We start from the raw sequence: 24105 nt of genomic DNA on the forward strand, positions 1-24105 counted from the left end.
CTTAAACCATAGGTCTGAAAACTGGTTGTTATTGATGTCACGTCACTGGCCCCTAAGGCCAGCACAATGATAACAGTGTCCTGGCCTGTTCATTGCATGGACCATCCATTCTACAGCCCTAAACCCTCTGCAGTGTCTGTAGAATACAGGAATTTCTTCCCATCTCCAAAACACTGGCATCTTGGGGTTAGGACCATAAGGACAGCCATACTGGGTCAGACCAAAGGTCCATCTAGCCCAGTATCCTGTCTTCTGGCAGTGACCAATGCCAGGTGCTTCCAAGAGAATGAGCAGAACAGGTGATCAAGTGATCCATCCCCTGCCACCCATTCCCAGCTTCTGGCAAACAAAGTCTAGGGCAGGGGTGGGCAAACTACGGCCCGGGGGCCACATCTGGCCCTTCAGACATTTTAATCCGGCCCTTGAGCTCTCGCTGGGGAGCGGGATCTGGGACTTGCTATGCTCTTCATGTGCCATGGATCCGCATGGCTCCCAGAAGCAAAGGCATGTCCCCGCTCCGGCTTCTACATGTAGGGGCAGCCAGGGGCTCCGCATGTTGCCCCCACCCCAAGTGCCGCCCCCACAGCTCCCATTGGCTGGGAACCACGGCCGATGAAAGCTGCAGTGGCGGCACTTGGGGCAAGGGCAGCATGCAGACCAATTAGGAGCCAGAGGGGGGACATGCCACTGTTTCTGGGAGCTGCTTGAGGTAAGCACCGCCTGGAGCCTGCATCCCTGACCCCCTCCCGCACCCCAACCCCCACCCTTGATCCCCCTCCTAGGGTGACCATGTCCTGATTTTATAGGGGCAGTCCTGATATATGGGGCTTTGTCTTTTATAGGCAGCTATTACCCCCCACCCCGGTCCTGATTTTTCACATTTGCTGTCTGGTCACCCTACCCCCTCCCACTCTCTGAACTCCTCGGCCCCAGTCCAGAGCAGCCTCCTGCATCCCCAACCCCTCATCCGCAGCCCTATCCCAGAGCCTGCACCCCCAGCTGGAGCCCCTACCCTCCCCACACACCCCAACCCACTGCCCCAGCCCAGAGCCCCCTCCTGCACCCTGAACTCCTCATTTCTGGCCCCACCCCAGAGCCTCCACCCCCAGCTGGAGCCCTCACCTCCTCCCGCACCTCAACCCTCAATTTCATGAGCATTCATGGCCCACCATACAATTTCCATACCCAGATGTGGCCCTCGAGCTAAAAAGTTTGCCCACCCCGGTCTAGGGACACTTCAGAGCATGGTTTTACATCCGTACCCATCCTGGCTAATAGCCATTGATGGAGCTATCCTCCATGAACTTATCCAGTTCTTTTTTGAACCCAGTTATACTTTTGGACTTCACAACATCCTCTGGCAATGAATTCCACAGGTTGACTGTGCATTGTGTGAAGAAATAGTTCCTTTTGTTTGTTTTAAACCTGCTGCCTATTAATTTCATTGGATGATCCCTAGTTCTTGTGTTATGTAAAGGAGTAAACAACATTTCCTTATTCACTTTCTCCACATCTATAATGGTTTTATAGGCCTGTATCATGTCCCCCCTTAGTCATCTCTTTTCCAAGCTGAAAAGTCCCAATCTTTTTAATCTCTCCCCCTATGGAAGCTGTTCAGTACCCTTCATCATTTTTTGTTGCCCTTTTCTGTACCTTTCCCAATTCCAATATATGTTTTTGAGTTGGGGTAACCAGACTTGCATGCAATATTCAAGATGTGTGTGTACCATGGATTTATATAGAGGAAGTATGTCTTGTTCTCTATCCCTTTGCTAATGGTTCTGCTTTTTTGACTGCTGCTGCACATTGAGGGGATGTTTTCAGAGAACTATCCACAGTGGCTCCAAGATTTCTTTCTTGAGTGGTAACAGCTAATTTAGACCCCATCATTTTATATGTATAGTTGGGATTATGTTTTCCAATATCCACTACTTTGCATTTATCAACACTGAGTTTCATCTGCTGCTTTGTTGTCCAGCCAATCACCCAGTTTTGTGAGATCCCTTTGCAACTCGTCGCAGTCTGGTTTGACTTGCATATCTAAACTTTGGTCTTAACAAAAAGACCAAAGCTAAACCTAAAAAACATTCCTGCCCCTTCCACAGCTGCTGGTAGCAGCAGCTGGCAGACCTTGTCCGAGAGGAGGAGACGATGCAGGATACCCGTATGGAGTGGCCTTCCGTGGCAGTTGGAAATGGTGGAAGGACAGAATATTGGGGCTCGATGTTCAATGTTCCATGGCAGTTGAAGGAGACATTTGCTGTGCCAGGGTAAACCCCCTTTCCTTGATGGGCTGTTGTGGAAGAGATCCTTAGTCATTGCTAAATTAGAACCAGTTAGACTTGTTGCAGGAACCCAGTGTTACTAGACAGGTACCAGATCAGCCCACAGTAGGGCGAGCCGGCTCCGGATTAGGCCAGATGCCGCAGCTGTCTTGGAAAGGTCAGATGGGCTTCTCCTGGGCATGCTCAGAGTCAGCAGGGAAAGAGCCATACCAGGCATCCATGTTGACAGTACTTCACATGCCTCCTTTAGGGTGGCAGCAGCTGCCCCTAGAAATACAAGTGGGGTGTGACAGAAAGGCCAGACACACTAGAGAGAGCAGCTCTAGCTATGGGGCCACTTGGCCTTGCACTTTGTAGACCCTGAGCAAGGACTTGAACGGAGATGCTCAGGAACTGACGGGGAATATGTCCACTGGCTAAGCATGTGCCATCTGTCCCCAGGACATGGAGCTGCATGGAGAATAACCTACTACTGCTACCTGCTAAATGAGTCCATCTTTTGATTCATAGCGATAGAGGCCTGTACCGTCTTTAGTGGCTAAAGATCCCAGCTTCGGCCTGCCTACCCATGCTATGGGGTGGGCACACAAGAGTAGTGATCAGAAAGGAGGAGAAAATCCAAAAGGAGATCCTACACAGAGCTGGACAGGAAATCGTTTTCCATCCCATTAAAATTTTCAAATTTCTGGAAATTTTTCCCATCCTGAATTGGGATGCAAATTAAAATTTTGACATCTTTAGTGAACTGAAAATCTGGAAAAAAAAAATCAGGTTCAGATTTCATTATTATAATTTCATGATATTTCACTTTAATTTTAACCATTTTTGTCATTTCTCCCCTATAATTAGCTTATATTTCCAAATGAAAAGTTGCTTTGAAATGGAAAAATTAAAATTTTAATTTAAAAAGTGTCAAAATAACTAATTTGAACAATTTGAAACCTGTTAAGTGGGTTTTTTTCAGTCAAGAAATTTGTCAAAAATTTCCCACAAATAGTTTTCGTTTTGGCAAATAGGCATTTTTGATGGAAACATTTTACCAACATATTTCTAACCATCTCTAGTCCTCTACAGAAAACAGTAAGCTAGATCTGACAAACAGGGGGAGTAGATTTAATTTACATAATGTTAATAGTTCTATTGCATTCATCACCAACACGTGTGTTAGACACACACTGAAGAGCCATGGTGTTTTAAACCTAGGACCACGTAAAACTTACATACAGAGCATTTATTTTACACAGATAGAGAACATTTCAGCCATAGCTCTCGAACTGCTGCATGGAGGAAGGTAGGTCTTATCACCCTCAGTTTACAGATGAGGAAAGTGAGGTACTGGTAGAAGTGACTTTTAAAGTTTAACACAGCACGTCACAGCCAAAATGCCTACAAGTCTGGACTCCCTATCCTCCTGCTCTAACCAACGAGACTATGCTCCCTTGCGAGAGCTGGGGATAGAACCCAGGAGTCCTGATCTCTCCAGTGCCTTCCAGACTTAACATATTCTACCCTTTTTGTCTCTGTAACAAGGTAGGAAATTCACATCTTTCAAGCCAGAGAGTCAGTAACCACTCCTCTCCAGATCCGTCAAATCCTGAGCCAAGCTCCAATTGACCCAGATCAGGGGTGGCCAACCTGAGCCTGAGGAGCCACAATTTACCAATGTACATTGCCAAAGACCCACAGTAATACATCAGCAGCCCCGCAAACAGGTCCCTGCCTCCTGCCTGCCAGCAGTCCCACCAATCAGCGCCTCCCCCTCCCTCACCATGCCTCCTGCCGACCACAATCAGCTGTTTCACGGCGTGCAGGAGGCTCTGGGGGGGAAGAGGAAGGAGCGAGGGCACGGCAGGCTCGGGGGAAGTGGCAGAAGCCTTGGGGGGAAGGGGTCAGGACCTGTGGCAAAGCTAGGGGTTGAGGAGTCAGCACCACTGGCACATTGAAAAGTTGGCGCCTGTAGCTCCAGCCCCAGAGTCGGCACCTATGCAAGGAGCTGCATATTCATTTCCAAAGAGCCACATGCGGCTCCGGAGCCACAGGTTGGCCACCCCGACCCAGATACTCTTACATGAAAGAGAAGAATAGACAAATGGAAACACTAAAATAAATAAAGCTTCCCCTCCAGATATAGACAATGCAAAGCCAAGCTGGGGATGTGAATCATGAACGCTCTAAGATTAGGGATCAGGATGGATTTGTAATTTATTATTTATATTACTAATGCAAAGGGTTATCACTGAGATCAGAGCTCCCAGTGTGCCCAGGCTGCACAGACCCCATCCGAGATCATGGCCCCAGTGGTACTAGGTGCTGCACAGACCCCAACTGAGATTGAGCCCCCCAATGTGCCAGGCGCTGCACAGACCCCCACTGATATCAGGCCCCCATCGTGTCAGGCACTGCACAAACCTGATTGAGATCACAGCCCCATTGTGCCAGGCACTGCACAGACCCCAACTGAGATCAGGTCCCCATCATGCCAGGCACTGCATAGGCCTGACCGAGATCAGGACCCCCATAGTGCCACAGACACAGTGAGAGACAGTCCCTGCCCCCAAAACTCATCATTTAAATAAGACAAGGAATATGAGGGGAGACAGTGGCAAAATGACTTGCTGAAGGTCACATAGCAAGTTGGTGGCAGAGCCAGGAATCAGTGTGTGAGACGGTTAATGATTCCTGCTGAGCAAGGGGCAGAGCAGGGGGAACTTAACCCCATTCTGGAGCAGTTTGCACCTTGAGGGCTGCACTAATTCCTGGAGGTGTTTGTTGTGAAGCAAAACAATCAGCCTCACATTTTCCTCCATCAACTGCTTTGTGGCTTATGCACATAACACAGCTGCTAATGTCAGTCAGACCATCCAGGATTGCACCAGTGACTTCAAAATATAAAAGTATAAGCTGTTATAGCAAAGCTCTTTAACCAGGGCTATAACAGACTCATATCCTTTGTGGATCAGGAACAGAGGGGGAGCTATGACACATCACCAGTGGGTTACGCTACTGCCTCCCAGCTAACGGGTCTGGTCAATTAACTTAGGCCAAAGGGGACTATGGGTGGAGCTTGATGGAAAATGTTTCTGGTTTTTTTCTCCTCTCCCCTTCTCCCCGCTCCCAAAGTTTTTGATGAGAAAAAGAGGAAAAATCACTTGCCTAAATTTTTCAAGGAAAATTTTGTTTTTTCCAGCAAAAATTGGAAAATTTCAGACAAAACAAAAAATGTAAATTTGGAAATGCTTCATGGGAGTTGTAGTTTTAGTGCCTCATGCTCCCATTCTCTTCCATAGGCTGGCAATGGCCTACCTGGTAGGACTACATCTCCCATGATGTACTCTGGTCTCCTTCAGGAGATGGGAGGTAGTGCGTCATGGGAGATGTAGTCCATAGAGTACAACCAAAGCACAACTTTCCGGAAGCATTAGGGCACATACACAAATTGAAACGTTTCAGTTTCCGGCTTAAATGTTTCTATTTTCGGGCATCTGTTTCTTTAACAAAAAAATTCAACATTTTCCATGGAATGCGAACACTTTTCATGGAAAAACTTCATTTAATCAAAAATCCAATATTCCATCAAAATAAAATTTAAATGAAATTTTTTCAGCCCTTATAATTATGCCCGGCTCTTATCTAGTGATTTCCATTAGAAGATCTCAAAGAACTTTACAGTATCATTGTCCCCATTTTGCAGATGGGGAAACTGAGGCACAGAGGTGATCATGACTTGCCTAAGACCACCCAGCAAGCTAGAGACTGAGCCAGGAAGAGAACCCAAAAGTCCTAATGTAGTGCTTTGTCCACAAGACCAGTGCTTATCAACCTTCCCAGACTACTGGACCCCTTTCAGGAATCTGGCTTGTCTTGCATATTGCCAAGTTTCACCTCCACTTAAAAACAACTTGCTTACAAAAAGTCAGACATAAAAATACAAGTATGTCACGGCACACTAGTACTGAAAAACTGCTCACTTTCTCATTCTGTATAAATTTTAGTTTGTTCTGACTTTGCTCGTGCTTTTTATGTAGCCTTCTGTAAAACTAGGCAAATATCTAGATGAGCTGATGTATCCCCTGGATGACATCTGCGTACCCCCAAGGATATGTTTACCCCTGGTGGAGAACCACTGCACTAGACCACACTGCCTCACAGCCCAGCTCCAGATATTGGATCCAGAGATCACAGGTTCAGTCCCTGCATTCCTTATAGCTGCTCTCTTCTCACTCCCCAGACCCACAACCCAAGTGCAGATCCCCTCACCCACTCTCCTCTTTCACAGGCTCAGTATACCACATCCCACCAGCCTCCCCCTCGAGGTCCTGTGCCTGGACGAAGGGGTCCTTGTAGACACGTGTCCCCACAGGTCCATTGGTGGGGTCTCCACGGTTCAGGTGCTCAGCCTGGTGCTGGGTCAGTGCAGCACTGTGCCTGAAGCCCCTGCCACATTCAGCACAGAAACAGGGCCCCTCCTGAGCATGGACGCGCCGGTGCCGGTTCAGGGCTGAGCTAAGCTTGAAGCTTTTCCCGCAGCGGGTGCAGGGGAAGGGGCGCTCGCCGGTGTGGACCCGCTGGTGGCGATCCAAGCTGGAGCGGATGGCGAAGCACCTCCCGCAATCAGGGCACTGGTAGGGCCTCTCACCCGTGTGCGTGCGCTGGTGTTTGATGAACTCTGAGTTCTTCGTGAAGCTTTTCCCACAATCCCCGCAGCTGATGGGCCCTGCCCTCCTGCACCTGCGCCCTGGCTCCTTCTCTGCTCGCTGTCGTCCTGTTCTGCTGCCATCTCCCCACTCAGGGCTCTGGGACATCCCATTCGGCTCCGCTCCTGCAGGCCCTTCCTGCTGGAAATTCTCCTTCTCTATCCCGGCACCTGCTGGGAGGGGGAGAGAATCCAGGCAGGAATCATAATTTTACCAAGGTCCAAAATTCATAGCTTCATAGATTCTAAGGCTAGAAGAGATCATCTAGTCCAACCTCCTATCGAGCACAGGCCAGAGAACATCCCCGAATTACTTCCTCTTTGAAGTAGCACAGATCTTTTGGAAAAACGTCCAAACTTGGTTTTAAAATTGCCCAGGATGGGGGGATGACTGGTTGGCTCAGGGGCTCTTGGCCCCTCCCCATGCCAGTCTCTCAAGCACTGCTACCTGGCATTGGGGTCCTGTCCCCCAACTCTAGGAACGAAACTCTCCTGTAACATCAGCTACCCGCTCTACTGAGGGAACGACCAGCTGAGTGAGCGCTCGCCCCAGTGCAACATTAGGGGGCGCTGAACTGCAGGGAGCAGGATTGGGGGCTCAGTAGGGGGCGCCCTCACCTCACAGTCAGTGCTGGCCCAATGCAGCGACAGGGGGCACCGTGTCGCCAGGAGCGAAGTGGGGGCTCAGTCAGGGGCTCTCTCCCCTCACAATCTGTACTGACCCCAATGTGTCCCACCTGGCTGCTTAGAGATTCACGTTATCCCTATGGTGTATAGGAACTGCATAGTATTCCTTTAAATAGCATGCAAGCCCTCTAGTGGCGTTCACTGTGTTTTAGAAGCCACTGTTTTAGAAGCCACTAGAGGTATAATATGCCCCTAGCTAGGCTTTACCGTCTGTGTGTAATTAGTCCCGGTGGTTACACCGGGTCCAGCTGGACCTGAATTGGTTCTTCAGATTATTGCTGTTGTGCAAAGAGCAAAAGACATGACAGACTCTCCTAAATCCTGGGGGCTGGGAGCTGCTGTTCAGAACTGGGGGGCCGCTCACGGTGGCTTTGCTGGGATCCAGGAGTGACGCCTGCCGTGAGGACAGGTGCCTGCTGGGGACAATACTAAGCAAGACCAAACAGAACTGGGGGGCTCCTAGTGGCTTTGCTGGCATCCCAGCTTTTCCCTTTACTCTCCGAGCCAGTGTCACTCATTCCTCACCTATGTGGGTGCCTATCGGGATCTCCCTTTTCTGGGAACCTTGGAGATCCAGGACCCTCGGTTCTTCCCCTCGCTCCATCCAGGAGATCACGGCCAGGTCAGGGACGGGGAATCCTGCTCAGAGGAAGGAAACAGGCAAGATGACACTTCGTGACGTCTCCCTGGAGAGGTCAGTGCAAAGGCAGCGCCCTCGTTTTAATCCCGACCCTGTTCTCTGCTGGGGGACGTGGCGGGGGATATGTTCACATGGACCCTTGGGGCAGGGTGATGCCTGGGGGAATGGGCTGTGCCCCCCATAAGGGAGTCAGGGATCTCAACACACAGTGAGAGGTCCGAATGGCTCAGGGAGTCGCTGGGCCGTTCCTAGCCCGGCAGAGAGAGCAGAACCCCTGCTGGGCACGGAGCTGCCTTGGGAGGGGGATACAGGGATTCAGTGCCTGTGTGAACTGGAGCAAGGACATGCAGCCACCTGTGCCCTGGAGAGCCCTGGGGGAGGGGATCAAACTACCCCATGTGAATCCCCTTCCAGTGAGGGGCTGTAGGAGTGACAGTATCTCCTGTGGGGTTGGGGGCAGGGGCCAATCCCCCAGAAATCTACGGGGCCAGGGAAGAGCCCTGAGCCGAAGCCGTCCAGGGCTCCCCGCTACATCAGCTCCCGATCCCCGAGGGGCAATAGCGCCTCACCCAGCCAGATGAGAGTCTGGTAGTTCTCCTGCATGACATCCCTGTAGAGCTGCCTCTGCCCTTCGTCCAGGAGGCCCCACTCCTCCCGGGAGAAATACACGGCCACCTCCTCGAACCCCACCGGCGCCTGGAACCAGAAGGGACCCCGCTCAGCACCTGCCGCTCCAGCCACGGCCCCCAGCGCTGGATCGGAGGGTGGGCAGCGAGGGACACAGCTGGGAGAGCCCAAAGGGGGAGTCTGTGGAGCAGGATCCAGGGGGAAGGTGCAGTGCTCACTGTCCGATAGCACATCCCGCTGCGCATCTCACCTGGTAGCCAGCCGCAGCGACCACCCGCTCCTGTGTCGGGCCGCTCCCCTCCTCGCCCAGGGCAAACCGATCTGTGGGGAGGACAGGGAGGTCAGAGGCCCACGGGGATGTGTGCATGGCCCCCTACGGAACAAATCGCTCTGCTGGAGACCCGTGACTGGCACAACATCCAGAGGGCCCTGCTGGGGTCATGCTCGTCCTGGGGCACATGGGCAGCGGCTGAGATCGCCAGCCCCCTTGGCACAGCTCCCAGCCCCACGGAGCCATCTCTCTGCTGCTCCCCCATGATCTGCTGGCAGCCCCTGGGGCACGAGACACAAACACTCGCCGAGTCGGTTCCAGCCGCACACACGGAGCCCCGCGCTGCAGCTCCAGCGACTCCCGATTTCAGCCCTGCCGCAGCCGGTTCGCGCCCCGCCGCCCCTGCGCCCAGCCCCGCCGTACCCATGTCCTGCCGCCCGCGGGGCTCCGGCAGCGGCTGGGCCGGGGAGCCCCGGGGGAGCCGCCGGCCTCCGCCCCCCGGCTGGGAACCGGGGCAGGGACCGGGCTCCAGCTGGGAGCGCGGGGGATCCATCGGGCCGGAGATCCGGTCCCCTCTGCCGGCGTCACGTCCCCACGTGTGTCACCCGGAGCCAATCCGGTTAGACCAGAGAAATGAATGGGCCCTGCCCGTGCCCCTCACTCCTGACCTGCAGCCCCTCTATGCCAGCCCTGCCCCCCCACCTCGTCAATCCCAACCCACCGCCCCTGGGCTTGTCCCCCGCTCTCCCCAATATCACAGCCCGGTGCTACCGGCTGCTGTGCTGCAAGGGGGCGCTCTCCCCTGTAAGGCAGGGCTGGCCCCAATGCGGTGGTAGGGAATGTAGGGCTGGGGGGGACTCATTAGGAGGCACTTCCCCCCCCCCCACAGTCCGTGCTGGCCCAGCGTGGTGCTAGGGGGTGGGATAGGGGCTCAGTAGTTTAAGTCAATGCCCCAGCATGCCAGTGGCATGTGTACTCAGTAGTGGGCTAGTGGGATTCAGCTGGCATCCAACCCGAAGGCCAGGCCACTTGCGTCCATTACCCATGTTGCGTGACTTATCCCAAGCGTCTGGACCTGAAGCTGGGCACTCGGGCCGAACCCCAACTCTGGGGAACACCCATTGCCCCCCGAGGTTTTCCTTGCTCACGGATGCCCCTCCTCTTCCTGTTCCAAATTCCCTCCCCCCTTCAAGGAGAAAAGACCCACTTGATAGTAAAATGGCTGCTGCCAGGGACCCCTCCCCCTGGCTGGCAGCAGCCAGAGCGGAGGCATGGGAGACAGGGCTTTGCAGGGAGCTTGGTCGTGCCAACCTGGCTGCAGCAGCAGGAGGGGGGTGGCAGGGATGAAGGGTTCCCGGGTGGTTGAAAATGGCACTCAGAGTGGAATGTTGGGAGGCCGAGGGTTCCGTGGCAGCTCGAAGCAGAATGCTGGGGACCTGAGGGTTCCGTGGCAGCCGGGGGTGGAATGTTGGGACCCAAAGGTTCCAGCGTAGTCTGTAGGGGAAAACCGCACAAGTTTTCAGCCCCGTCTCAGCCCTGGCACTGAATCTGTGCGAGGAGATGTTTTGGCCGCACCCAGCACCATGGGGTCCTGCTCCCTGACTGAGGCCTGTAGGTGCTACAAAGAGTTACAGCTCCTGGCTCTGACAGCGCATCATTCATCCCTAGATCCGAGTGCTATACAAACAGAGCTAATTAGCTTCATCCTGGCCATGCAGATGGCATAGAGGGGGAAGTGACTTGCCTGCGATGCCACAGCAAATCAGCAGCGGAGCTTAGAACCCAGGAGTCCTAACTCCCTGCTTTGGCCCCTCCCCCCACTCAAACCCCCTCCCCGAGCCAGGGATAGAACCCAGGAGACCTGGCTCACTAAATACACACCAAGTCCCACCACCTCACTGATCTAACCACTCTCAGCCGCAGCCCTTTGCATGTCAACAGCATGAGCCAGCCACTGCCCCAGCAGAGCCGCCACGGACCGTGTGTGAGGGAGGTACTGGGGGTTTATTGTTTTCAGACAGAAGTAGAAACAGAGACAATGGATAAAAAAAACGTCCTTGTGCCCATCACGCCAGACAGGCCTGCGAGTCTTGGGGACAAAGGGCATACACATCAGCCCTTGGGGACTAGCTCGGGGGCCAGCTACTGGCACCAGGAAGGAGATGGGCTGCCCTCCACCCGGGAGCATCCATCTCTTGGGCCTCGTGGGGAGCAGCCCCTAGAGCTCCCAGCCCCCGCACCCCTCGCCGGCCCCGGGAGAGGGGAAGGAACAGAGACCAAGGCCCAGAGAAGGTGAGATCCAGGTAGCAACAGGCTGGGCCTATGGGGGTTAATAATCCCTGCTGAGTGGAGGGTGGTGAAGGGGGAGATGCCCCCACCCCAGGTAATTTGCCCCCAGTTCCAGTGCAGAGGGGATTCCTGGTGCAGAGATGACTATTCCCCATGACACCCAAATCCAACCACGCTGAATCAGCAGACGGCAGGCGGCAATACCCTGCTCCCACCCGCCTCCATCACTCTGGCTCCTCTTTGATCTGTACATCCAGCTCTGCATCCCACGTCCCGGGAGGCAGCACCAGCACCTCCCCCACCCCGTCCTCCTCATCATCCTCATCCCGCGGCTGGACGAAGGGGTCCCGGTAGATCCGGGCCCCACCAGGACCCATCAGAGGGTCGCTCTCCTTGGTGTGGGTGCGCTGGTGCTGGGTGAGGGCAGAGCCCTGGGAGAAGCTTCGCCCGCACTGGGGGCAAGGGTAGGGACGCTCGCCGGTGTGCACCCGCTGGTGCTGGATGAGGGTGGAGCCCTGGGAGAAAGCTTTGCCGCACTGGGAACAGACGTAGGGTTTCTCTCCAGTGTGGGTGCGGCCGTGTTGGGCCAGGGCCGAGCTGTGCTTGAATGCTTTCCCGCACTGGCCGCAGCGGTAGGGCCGCTCCCCGGTGTGAATGCGCTCGTGCCGCTTGAGGGCCGAGAGGTCTCCGAAGCGCTTGCCACAGGCCCCGCAGCCGTACGGGGTCTCCCCGGTGTGGATACGCTGGTGGGTGGCCAGCGCCGAGCTCTGGCTGAAGCCTTTGCCGCAGTCGGTGCACCGGTAGGGCCGCTCCCCGGTGTGGACCCGCTGGTGCCGCTTGAGGGCCTTGCGGTCGCTGAAGCGCTTCTGGCACTCCGGGCACGGGAAAGGGCGCTCCCCGGTGTGCAGCCGCTGGTGGGTGATGAGGGCAGAGCTCACGCTGAAGCTGCGCCCGCAGTCGCCACAGATGTAGGGGCGCTCGCCGGTGTGGGTGCGCCGATGCAGCACCAGGGAGGAGCGCTGGCTGAAGCCCTTCCCGCACTGCGGGCAGCCGTAGGGCCGCTCCCCAGTGTGGACCCGCTGGTGCTCCCGCAGCGACGAGCCGCGCCGGAAGCCCTTCCCACACTCAGGGCAGATGTGGGGCTTCCCACTGTGGATCACCGCGTGGCCAGCCAGTGCCGCCGCCTCCCCAAAGCGCCGGCCACACTCAGGGCACTTGTAGGGCAGCTCCCCCGTGTGGCTGCTCTGGTGGCGCAGAAGGTTGGTGCGGGTGCTGTAGGCCTCCCCGCAGTGGGTGCAGACGTGGGGCTTCTCAGTGGCGTGGATGTGGGCGTGGCGGGTCAGGTGCTCCTTGTGGCGGAAGCTCTTCCCGCACTCAGCACAGGGGTACGGCTTGGCACCGCTGTGGATGCGCTGGTGGCGCAGGAGGTTGGAGCTGTTGGTGAAGCCCTTCCCGCAGTCGGGGCACTGGTAGGGTCGTTCCCCCGTGTGGGTGCGTTCGTGCTTGACGAACTCCGACTCCTTGGCGAAGCTCTTCCCGCAGTCCCCGCAGATGATGGGCCCCTCGCGGGAGAAGCGGCCTGGCGGGGCCACTTCACCATCCCGCTTCGCCCGCCTCTGCCGGCCCAATTCACCGGCCTCCCCAGCCTTGGGGCTCCGGGACAGGCCGTGCGGCTCTGCTTCCACTGGCCCTTCCCACAGGGGAATTTCCTCCTCCGTCCCGGTACCTGCTGGGGGAGAGAGAGAGAGAGAGAGAGAGAGAGAGAGAGAGAGAATCTAGCCAGGGCTCGTTCCCTGTGCCAGAGAGAGAATGGGCAGCAAAGGGAGTGGAAAACCTGCTGGACAGGAAGCAAACCCCCCCAAACCCTTCCCCAGAGGGGAGAGGAGGAGCCAGGTCTGCCCCAATGGCCCAGCATAACCCCGAGCAGCTCACTGCACCCTTCCACCACAGAAAGGAACTGGCGGCCACCCACCAGCCAGCAGAGCTTCTCCCTTAGCTCAGGCACTACGCGTGAGAGCTACCGCTCAGCCCCCATGGGTGACCTGAGCTCTGGCGTCATGGTCCTGCAATCTGGTGCATGCACTGCCCAGCCCCCACTAGTTACCCGTTCCCTGCTGTGCTTCGGGATCCTCAGTAAGCGGTTGGTTCTCTGCTGCCAGGAGTGTATTTTGTTCCATCTCATCCTGGGACAGGCTGCCCGGCTGCGCCATCGAATCTCAGGCCCTGGAAACACCCAAAGATACCAGTCACCACAGAGCCAGGACCGAGAGGAACTGGGGAGAGGAGTCTTCGTGGAGAGGCACAAATAACCAAGCGCCATGAAGAAATATTCAGCCCCCTGCCCATCCCAGAGACCCGGCTGGCTGGAAGGACCCGGCTCTCAGGAGCCAGCAGACTGGGGTTAGAAGTGAATACAGCAGGCTGGCTGCACACTGCCCCCCAATACAGCCTTGCCACACCCCTCACTCTAAACCCGCAGCCCCTGCCAACCCAGCCTTGGACTCCCCCACACACAGCCCTGCCGGTGGCCCTCAATCCCAACCCGCAGCCCCTGCCAGCCCAGCCCTAGGCTCCCCCCACACACAGCCCTGCTGGCGCCTCTCAATCCTGCCCCACAGCCCCTACTAGCCCGGCCCTAGGCTCCCCCCCCACAGCCCCGCCGGTGCCCCTCAATCCCACCCCACAGCCCCTGCCAGCCCGGCCCTGGGCTCCCCCCACATACAGCCCTGCCAGCGCCCCTCAATCCTGCCCCACAGCCCCTGCCAGACCAGCCCTGGGCTGCCCGCCCCAGCCCTGCCGGTGCCGCACAGTCCCGACCCACAGCCCCTGCTAGCCCGGCCCTGAGCTCCCCCCACACACAGCCCTGCTGGCGCCTCTCAATCTTGCCCCACAGCCCCTACCAGCCCGGCCCTAGGCTCCCCACCCACAGCCCCGCCGGCGCCCCTCAATCCCACCCCACAGCTCCTGCCAGCCCGGCCCTGGGCTCCCCCCCCCAACAGCCCTGCCAGCGCCCCTCAATCCCGCCCCACAGCCCCTGCCAGCCCAGCCCTGGGCTCCCCCCCCCAACAGCCCTGCCAGCGCCCCTCAATCCCGCCCCACAGCCCCTGCCAGCCCAGCCCTGGGCTCCCCCCCAGCCCTGCCAGCGCCCCTCAATCCCGCCCCACAGCCCCTGCCAGCCCAGCCCTGGGCTCCCCCCCAGCCCTGCCAGCGCCCCTCAATCCCGCCCCACAGCCCCTGCCAGCCCAGCCCTGGGCTCCCCCCCAGCCCTGCCAGCGCCCCTCAATCCCGCCCCACAGCCCCTGCCAGCCCGGCCCTGGGCTCCCCCCACACACAGCCCTGCCGGTGCCCCACAGCCCCTGCCAGCCCAGCCTCCTTGCCGTGGTTGCTTGCTCCAGGCAGCGATTTGCTGCCTCTGTCGCTGTTTCTCTCAATCTCGCCGGGACTCGGCGTCTCCCCTGCGCCTGGAGCAGGCCGGGGGGCGGATCCGGGCTGCCCGGCCGGGGCGGGCTCTTCACAGACCCGGATCCGGTGCCCGGGGACCCACGTGCCTGCCCGGGGCGCTCAGCTCCGCCGCTGCCGAGCAGATTCGCAGCCGCTGGCTCTTGCAGCAGGAAGTGGCTCCCTTCGCTGCCTCCTTCCCCTTCCCCGCCCGGCTTGCAGCTCTATGGTTTTAACCCGCTAGATCCAACCCCAGCGCTTCCCCCGGGGGGCCTGGAGGGACCCCCTCGATAAACAGCCCCGGCGCCGCGCCCCAGAGGTGGCTGCATTTGTCAGCGCCGGCGGGGCACCGTCGCTCCCTTCCGCAGCCAGAGAGGCCGCCCGCCCGCCCTTGTCTAGCGCCCCCCTCCAGAAGGCAGCGGGGAGCGAAAGGTCCCTTTCGGGGTGACGCGTCTTTGGGGAAACTCCAGGGGTTACTTGGATTTGTGCCCCACGTTACCGCAGCGTGGCTCGGTGGCGCCCCCCAGTGGCTGATGAGGTCACTCTTGGGGCTTGGGCGCGGGAGTGGCCCCGGCGGCCAGTTTGGGCTGCATGTATTCCTGGAGCTTGCCCCGCATGACATCATCTTTAACTAGAGATTAATTTTGACATCCTGGAGACTCCAGGCCAATCCGGAAGGGTTGGCAACCGCTACACCGGACGCTCACGTAGTTTGATCCCTAGGTCACAGGTTGAGTTTGTATGGACTTTGCTAGTGGTTTTTATGTAGCCTGCTGTAAAACTAGGAAAATATCTAGATGAGTTGCTGTACTCCCTACAAACCTCTGCGTACCCCTGGTTTAGAATCACTGTCCTACAGACCCAGGACAGGAGCCTGGCTCGCCTAGGGGGTGCAGTACTGAGTCTTTCCCCTTCATATGGGAGGGGGATGCTGGAGACCTCTCCCTTGGCCTGTCCAATCCTTGTCCTCCCTGTCCGAGCTGCCAGGCCACAGGCTGGTCAGCGCACATGAGCAAATTTGTGGGGCCCAGTAGGGCTGAGACCCAAAAAACTCATTGCAGAGGGAAGCCATTGCCTTCCCATCCCATCCACCTCCTTCCCAGGCCAGGATGGGGCAGGGGGTGGGGTGTGTTAAAAACTCAAGGGAGATAAAGGTTTGTGTGGAAAGAGACAGAAAGAGCGCAAGTCCCTGGATGAGTGTCATGTGAGGATCAGACTGGGGTTGGGTCTTACAATACCAGCCTCTCGCACACTGGTTCTCAACCTATTTACCTCTGTAGGGGTCACATCCACACAATCTATATACTACCAGTATGGTCCTGAGGATGTCACAGGGGCTGCAGCTGCGTGCTGATTGGGCTGTGGGTTGAGAACCACTGCTCTAGTACCTGAGCTAAAGGCGGGCGATGAGGTCAGACAGCAGCAGACTCCTGCAGGGCCCAGGCCCTAGAGGGGGGCAGAAAGCCCCAGGGGGCTAGTCTGGGGTACAGGGAGATCCAGGGTTGGGACACTGTGTTTACATGGGAAAATGGGGAGCAGCACTCAGGCCAGTGGGGGATCTGAGGCAACCAGATAGGGAAACCCAGAATCGCCCCCAGCTGCAGGCAAACGGGTGGATTCCACACCCCAATTCCCAATGAGTGATCCTCTGTCCCTCCCCCAGTGACGCCCCTGTGTAGAACTGATCAATGAAATTGTTTTTAATTGTTCACTTTATTAATATAACTTCATAAGTAAAGTTTTATGAATGAAACTACATTCATCCATAAAACCAGGTACCCCAATAACTGGCTAATTGAATTTCACTTTCAATCCAGCTGCTTCTTAAATCACTGAAACTTGCACTGCTTCAACATTGTAACTTCTGCTCACTGTTTGTCATTCATTATACTTGTCTATATTGTAACTTGTGTTCACTGTTTGCCATTCCTTACACTTGTCCACGTTGTATTCCAAACTCCATTTTAACTTATCCCAAACTCCATTTTAAAATGCTCACTTCATTTTTGCTAAACCCTGCTGTAATCTTATTAGTTTAGATGTGTGAATAAGGTATGGATGGATGATGGAATCAACCTCCAGCCCCAGCCTGGCCTGATGAAATAAAGCGTAAACACCAACGGCTAAAGATGCAGACAACAGCCCTGACAAAGCAAGAAGAGTCCACCCTAAAAAGAAAACAACAAAAGTACAATTGAAGGAACATCAAAGCCAGGTCCCAGGCTGAAAGTCATGTCTGCAACTGATGGGTGATCAATCACACCAAATCCAGAGGCAGCATGACGCAGCAAGACCTATAGACTCTGGATTCAAACTAACGCCTACAAAAAGGATGGGTGAGATGGAAGACTCTGGAGGGTAACATTCTGCTGCCAACATAGAAGGGCATCAGTGCATGCCCAACAGAGACCCAGCTCTTCCTTGTGCCTGGCTTTCCTGGCCAGTTAGCCGCCACAAACTACGAACCCAAGCTACATTCAGGACTGGTAACTAGCTAGCAGCTGCAGAACGTACATACGTACATGTGCATGTTAGATATTAGTTATTGGTCTTAAATCAAATTGTATTATTATACTAAACATGACATCTTGTCTTGTCCCCTGAAACAATCCTGTGTAGTTTCATCTGTGTAACACCTGGAAACCCTGCACCCCAAGGCCAGGTTGTTCTCAAGGAATGAGGTCGGGCAAACACAGAACAGTGGGGCGGGGGGAGTGAGGGGGCAAACCCCGGGGTGGGCAACACAAAGGACACAGAGAGTTAGGACAGTTTATTGCATAGGGACAATAGACCCTGATCACCCAGTGAGAAAGCAGAGAGCCAAGACTGGAGCTGAGAGCCTAGGGAGGGGCTGGCCCGAAGCCTAGGAGCTTCGCCGGCTGCTTGGGAGCCAGGATAGGCCATCCCCGGCTGCCTCTGAGCTCCATGTATCGTGGAGAGAGGAGCCGGGTGCTGGAGACACCGCTGGGGAGAAGGAGATGGGCTCTCCCTCCTGCCTGGAAGCATCTATCTGTCTGGCCATAAAGGTGATTAAGGAACCGGTCCCTGGGGGGGGCGGTTAGGCAGGCATGGAAGGTCTGTCTAATGTTTGTGAAGACGACCAAGGACTTTTTAAGTGGCCAGGCCCCATGTCCCATTCTCCAGCCTCTGAGCCAGCCAGTCCCTCCATCCTTTGGCTGGCTCAGAGCTGGCACCCCCTAGAAGGGAAAAGCCCCATGCCCTGCCCCTGAGGCAACCCGTGCTCCAGCCTTGAGTCTCTAAGTGCCACCATAATACAAATAATACCAGTAAGAGAGAAACGGAGCCTACGGTCTCTCCCCAGTTTCTCTCTCAGGCGAGCATCTCCCTGGCAAAGATCAACATCGCTCTCCTACACATGGCCTCCCCCTGAGGTCTTGACATTTCTCTCAGGGACGGTAGCCCCCCCCAGAAGTCCTGTAAGGATCTCTCCTGGCGGGGGAGAGGGTCTTTCCACAGGAGCCTCTGTTCCCGCCCCATGCCAACGTCCCCCTCCTTTCTCAGCCCATAGGCACGTCCCCAGTCCTCCACTGCGGCCCTGGGGTAGGCGAGCGGGCGCCCAGCTGCAGCCGCAGCATCTCCCACATCTGGCCAGGTGAAGGGCCCTGCTCCGGGAGGAACCGCAGGTGCTGCACCAGCCTGGGCCCTGCGGCGTCGCCAGCCCCCTCGCCGCGCCGGTGGGTGCGCTGATGCTTGACCAGGGTGGCTTTCTGGGTGAAGCGCTTCCCGCACTGGGCGCAGGGGAAGGGACGCTCGCCGGTGTGGGTGCGCCGGTGCTGCACCAGGTTGGCGTTGACGCTGAAGCTCTTGCCGCAGTCGGGACAGGTGAAGGGCTTCTCTCCGGTGTGGACACGCTGGTGTAGCAGCAGGGTGGAGCTCTGGCGGAAGCTCTTGCCGCACTCCCCGCAGGCGTAGGCCCGCGCCGTGTGCCGGGCCTGGTGCCGCAAACACCGGGCCACGTCGCCGAAGGCCTTGCCACACTCGACGCAGCGGAAGGGGCACTCGCGGCCGTGTGTGTTCTGGTGGCGGAGCAGCTTGGAGCTCTCACGGAAGCTCTTGCCGCACTCGGGGCAGCGGAAGGGGCGCTCGCCGGTGTGGGTGCGCTCGTGCTTGCGCAAGTTGGAGCTGTGGCTGAAGCGCTTGCCGCACTGGGGGCACCCGTGGGGCTTCTCCCCGGTGTGGGTGGTCTGGTGCTTCTTCAGGTTGGAGCTGTTGCTGAAGGACTTGCCGCACACAGCACAGGCGTTGGGGCTCCTGGCCTTGGGGGTCTTAGCCAGGGGGGCCCCCCGTGGCCTACACGCCCCACCTTGGTTCTCACCTCCACAGTCAGACCGATTGACTCTCCCCTCCATTGGGGTCTCGAGGCCAGAGAAACTCATTTCATGCTTAGTGAATGAGTTCAGTCCATTACCCAGGGGGTCTCCCTGCTTGGGGCTCGGGGACGTCCCACGTGTCTTTGCTCCCACAGATGCCTCCTGCTGGGGATTCCCCTCCTCTGCCCTGGAATCTGTTGGGAGAGAGAGAGAATCCAGGTGGGGCTCATTCCCTGCGCTGGGGAGAGAGGGCGGCAGCAAAGGGGTTTGTTGCTGAGCAGAAAACCTGATGGGCAGGAAATGAATCCCCTCAAACCCTTCCCTGGGGGGAGAGGAGGAACCGGGGCTGCCCCAACAGCCCAGCTGAGCCCTCAGAGAAAGGCTAGGGGAGGGGAAGGCTCCTGCCGGGGTGGGAGCCAGGAATGACACCTGCCATGAGGACAGGGCACCTGCTGGGGATGACACTGAGTGAGATGAGACAGAACTGGGGGGCTCCCAGCAGCTTTGCTGGGATCCCAGCTGTTCCCTTCATTCCTGGACGGTCTCTGAGCCAGTGTGACACACTGACCCCTTGGCAAAGGGTTCTTTGCAAACAAATCTCACCTGAGACCTGTCAAATTCACAGTACCAAAGGCATTGCCTGGCATGGTAATCATCCACAAAGGGTAACAGGTAAGATATCTACAGAAAGCTTGTAACATGTCATGAGTCATAATCATTGTGAGATGTACATGCAGGTAATATTTAAGCAATAATACATTTCTACTGACAGGACACTATAGGACTTTGAACAGAAATTAGTCACCAGGGGATAAGTCTTGGGGATGGCCCATTCAGGCGAGAGGGTGTTGCCACCCTGCCCTGTCTAGTCAGAGATACAGTTCAAGGCTCAATTGTTTAGCCTTGTGCAAGACTGAGGTCTTGTCTACACTTCAAATGCTGCAGCAGCATAGCTGCGCTTCAGTGTAGACACTCCCTACACTGGTGGGAGAGGTTCTCCGGGTGGTAGTTGGGTCAATGGAAGAATTCTTTTGTCTACCTACCGCTGGCTACACAGGGATTTAGGTCGGCTGAACTATGTCGTTCAGAGGTGTGGATTTTTCACATCCCTCTCTGACATACTTAAGCTGACCTAATTTTCTAGTGTAGACCAGGCCTAAGACCATCCATGGAAAACCATCAGAAGCAATTGCAAACAATCAAAAGCCCCTGAAGATAAACAAAGGAACATTACAATATGACAGGGGTTCGCCCTGCCTATGACCAAAAACAAAAGACTGTTTCAGCCTAACACAGAGGAGGGAGAGGTCCCCTGGATCCATTTACTGAGGAAACCCCTTGTGCAGTTGGCATATTTTCATGAACATTTGGATCCTGGTTCTTGTGAAACAAGCCAGCTCTGCAACAGACTTAACAGGGGGAGGGGGGCACCCTCAAGTGTGCACCTACGGTCACATTTTCTGATTTTGTTGTGTGTTGTATCCACCTGTTTCCATCCCACTCTCTCATTGCTAGTCCAATCTTTACCCTTTCTTAAATAATCCTACTTTTGTTTTATTAGAAGCACTCATAAGTACTGGGTGACTTTAGAGGAGCAGCGATATAAGGTAAAACTAGTAATGTAGGGTACCCTTCCCCTTTGGGGGAGAGGGTCTGGAATTTCTGTCAGTAGCCAGTGTCAGGGGTTGGATGTCGCGGGAGAACAACCCAAAGGGACTGGGGTGCACCTCTTGTTAACCTGCAAGGCAGAGACAGGGCTGGCATAGCCTGGAGGGGACACTTAAGTGGCTGACAGGAGTTAACCCCCAGTCACCACGGGCAAGAATCCCTCGCATTGGAGGCAGGGGGTAGCAGAGCGACTCCCAGCTCTGGGTGCCCCAAGAACCGTCACAGCCAATGTCACGGTTTCCCATCAGGGGTGTCATGTCAAACTGGGAAATGGAAATTCTGCTCTGGAGAAAGAAAAGGGGTAGGAATTGTGTGGCTGGTGCAAGATCTGAAGCACCCATGCTTCCTAGCGGGAGCTGTATTGTACGGGTGACAATCTCTGTGCTGCAGGGTCTGAGGGCTCCAGGGGCTGATCCCCCAGAAAGAGCCCTGAGCCAAAGCCCCAGCTCCTGATCCCTGAGGGGAAGCAGCTCCTCACCTGGTGAGATCAGAGTCTCTTCCTCCTCCTCCTCCTTAATCTCCCTGCAGATCTTGCCATGTTCTGGGGCCAGCCCTGCCCCAGAGGAACACACAGCCTCCTTCTCCCATGTCACCGGCTCCTGGAACAACAAAGGCACCCCCATCAGTGCTGGCAGCAACAAACCCCTCACTCCCCATGAGCGAACAGAGCTGGTCAGACAAGGGAAATTCCTGCCTGCCAAAAATATTACTTTTTTTTAATGTTTTTACCCCCAGTTGGGGTTGGGGTGTTTTTTTAAAGCAGCTTTTTTCTGGGGAAGGATTGTTAACAGAAATGTCTATTCAGGGAGAACTCAGAGGAAGTTTGTCAGCTTCCCAGCCGCCAGACAGACCACCTCACAGCCTCTGCCCACAGCTCCGGGGCTGCAGAAGATGAGAGCCATGACTCTCCGCCTCCCCCTTCGCTCCTGGAAGCAGGGGATTGATCACCTGGGTTCTTTTCCTCTCCAGTCCCAGGGCAAGGCGTGTGGGGAGAGGCAGCTTTCACCCAGGCAGCCCTCCCAGAAAGTTTTTTGTCAATTTCATTGGCAGAAAGTGATTGTGATGAGAGACTTGCAGGCAGAGGTGCGAGAAGCCTACATTGAGATTTTTCCCAATGGAAGAAAAAAATCAAAATTTTCGCACAAACTGAAATTTTTCCCCAGGGACAATTTTGGTTGGGCAAAATGGGCATTTTTCATGAGAAAAATCATCTCCACAAAATATTTTTTCCCAGTAGCTCTACTAACAGAGAGGAAAGGTCCCATGTCCCATTCCCCTCCCCCTGAGCCAGCCAGTACCCCCACTGGAACTGGATCAGAGCTGGCACCCCCTAGAGGGAAGAGGCCCCATGTCCCACTCCCTAATGATTTTACATCCGTAAATTACCTCCTGCTCCGGCCATATTCCGGGCTCTTGCTTGGTTAACTGGAAACCCTCTGCCAGAGCCACAGCCTGCTCCCCAGTCTGGGGGCGACACCCCCCCACCCAGCTCTGGATCTCCTGGGGCAGGATACTCAGGAACTGCTCCAGCACCAGCAGCTCCAGCATTTGCTCCTTGGAGTACTGCTCTGGCCTCAGCCACGCCTGGGAGAGGAGGCAGAGGTGGCCGTACGCCTCCCGGGGCCCCTCAGCCTCCTGGTAGCGGAAACCCCTGAAGCGCAGACGATGCATCTCCATGTTGATGGGTCCGTGGGCATCCGGCTCCTCCACTTCCTCTTTGGGAACCAGGCCACATCCTGGTGGGGGCTGGAACTGGAGCCTGAGAGGGGCTGGGGGAGCCACCTGGGCAGCCATGGCCCGTCTCTGAGCCAGGGCTCAGCCGTATCTCCCTGGGGAGCACCTGGCATCAGTAATGGACCCTCTGCAGCACCCTCTATATGGGGGGGCACGTCCAAGGGGCGGTGAGATCAGCCCAGGGGATGATCACCTCTATGGAGAGTGGAGAGAAATTAGAGCCACAGAAGGAATGAGACACACAGGAACCACCCCTCCCAGCCCCAGTGTTGTGGGGAGAGAGGCAGACCCAGCACGGGTGACCCCAAGGTTGGTGGCTCTTGGATCTTCTAGGAATTTCTACCCACTTAATGAATCCAGGACTCCTGACTGCCAGATCCAACCCCCACTGCATCCCTCCCCACTCTAACCCCCCAGCCCCCACTCCCCTCCCAGCGCTGGGGATAGAACCCAGGAGTCCTGGCTCCCAGCCCCCGAGAGGGAACCCAGGAGTCCTGGCTCCCAGCTCTAACCCCCCAGCCCCCACTCCCCTCCCAGCGCTGGGGATAGAACCCAGGAGTCCTGGCTCCCAGCCCCCGAGAGGGAACCCAGGAGTCCTGGCTCCCAGCCCCCGAGAGGGAACCCAGGAGTCCTGGCTCCCAGCTCTAACCCCCCAGCCCCCACTCCCCTCCCAGCGCTGGGGATAGAACCCAGGAGTCCTGGTCCCAGCCCCCGAGAGGGAACCCAGGAGTCCTGGCTCCCAGCTCTAACCCCCCAGCCCCCACTCCCCTCCCAGCGCTGGGGATAGAACCCAGGAGTCCTGGTCCCAGCCCCCGAGAGGGAACCCAGGAGTCCTGGCTCCCAGCTCTAACCCCCCAGCCCCCACTCCCCTCCCAGCGCTGGGGATAGAACCCAGGAGTCCTGGTCCCAGCCCCCGAGAGGGAACCCAGGAGTCCTGGCTCTTTGGACAATGGGTGCCCCACCAGAGGGTGGCATGGCTCAGCCGGGGTCCGGGCACCCCCGGGCCGGGAGCGGGGCTCGCTCACTCACCTCCCTGGGGGGCCGAGCCCGGAAGCGCCTGGCTCTGGCGCAGCCGGGCCAGAGGGTTCGGGAGTGGCCCAGCCGCCCGCCACTCAGGGTGAGGCTGCTGCCATTGGCGCAGCTGCATGTCCATCAAGGGCACAGCCCGGCTGCGCCCGGCCCCCGGGAACCAGCCCCCCGCCCCAGCTCCAAATTGGGAGGGGCGGGGGGAGGGGCAATGCCAGCCTCACCCTAGGCCCACTAGGGCCCGTCACCCCACTCCTGAGAGCCCAACTGACCCATAGCCCCCACTCCCTCCAGAGCCAGGGATAGAACCCAGGAGTCCTGCAGTCCAGCCCCCTCCCCCAGCCCACTAGATTCCCCTCCCCAAACTGGGGATAGAGTCCTAACTCCAACGAGTTAAAGGAGGGGCGGGGGGCTGA

The 24105-nt window shown here is 56.7% G+C and overlaps 3 protein-coding genes across 13 annotated transcripts in view; all 3 read right to left on the reverse strand.

The window, feature by feature from the left end:
• LOC119856526 (zinc finger protein 572-like) overlaps positions 1–24105 on the reverse strand; it is a 568866-nt gene that overhangs the window by 226898 nt on the left and 317863 nt on the right. The window lies entirely within an intron of this gene.
• On the reverse strand, positions 5816–15242 carry LOC119856870 (zinc finger protein 835-like). Its single transcript, XM_043516103.1, has 8 exons — positions 14870–15242; positions 13597–13715; positions 11721–13221; positions 10246–10310; positions 9627–9859; positions 8875–9001; positions 8191–8304; positions 5816–7152 (listed from the first exon to the last, which is right to left on the reverse strand). Exons 2-8 carry the CDS (start codon positions 13700–13702, stop codon positions 6539–6541), a joined length of 2760 nt encoding a protein of 919 aa, XP_043372038.1. The 5' UTR covers positions 13703–13715; positions 14870–15242; the 3' UTR covers positions 5816–6538.
• LOC119856524 (zinc finger protein 397) lies at positions 17691–23735 on the reverse strand. 6 transcript variants are annotated; one of them, XM_038404116.2, is made up of 4 exons: positions 23693–23735; positions 22316–22858; positions 21408–21528; positions 17691–19455 (listed from the first exon to the last, which is right to left on the reverse strand). In XM_038404116.2, exons 2-4 carry the CDS (start codon positions 22721–22723, stop codon positions 18449–18451), a joined length of 1536 nt encoding a protein of 511 aa, XP_038260044.1. In that variant the 5' UTR covers positions 22724–22858; positions 23693–23735; the 3' UTR covers positions 17691–18448. The 6 variants fall into 6 exon arrangements, with proteins under 6 accessions (XP_038260044.1, XP_043373204.1, XP_038260043.1 ...); XM_043517269.1 differs by having other exon boundaries at positions 17691–19458; XM_038404115.2 differs by having other exon boundaries at positions 23626–23707.

Source organism: Dermochelys coriacea, chromosome 6, assembly GCF_009764565.3.
Source record: "Dermochelys coriacea isolate rDerCor1 chromosome 6, rDerCor1.pri.v4, whole genome shotgun sequence".
Taxonomy (NCBI): Eukaryota; Metazoa; Chordata; order Testudines; family Dermochelyidae; genus Dermochelys; species Dermochelys coriacea.

Coding starts and splice junctions, on each gene's coding strand:
- LOC119856870 (XM_043516103.1), bottom strand. CDS start 13,702: ATGGCGCAGCCGGGCAGCCTGTCCCAGGATGAGATGGAACAAAATACA. Junction 9,860..10,245: donor GGATAAGTCACGCAACATGG/GTAATGGACGCA, acceptor GTCAGGAGTGAG/GGGCACGGGCAGGGCCCATT. Junction 7,153..8,190: donor CCCGATAGGCACCCACATAG/GTGAGGAATGAG, acceptor TCCCCCTCCCAG/CAGGTGCCGGGATAGAGAAG.
- LOC119856524 (XM_043517269.1), bottom strand. CDS start 22,723: ATGGCTGCCCAGGTGGCTCCCCCAGCCCCTCTCAGGCTCCAGTTCCAG. Junction 21,529..22,315: donor GAATATGGCCGGAGCAGGAG/GTAATTTACGGA, acceptor TTGTTGTTCCAG/GAGCCGGTGACATGGGAGAA. Junction 19,459..21,407: donor AGAGACTCTGATCTCACCAG/GTGAGGAGCTGC, acceptor TCTCTCTCCCAA/CAGATTCCAGGGCAGAGGAG.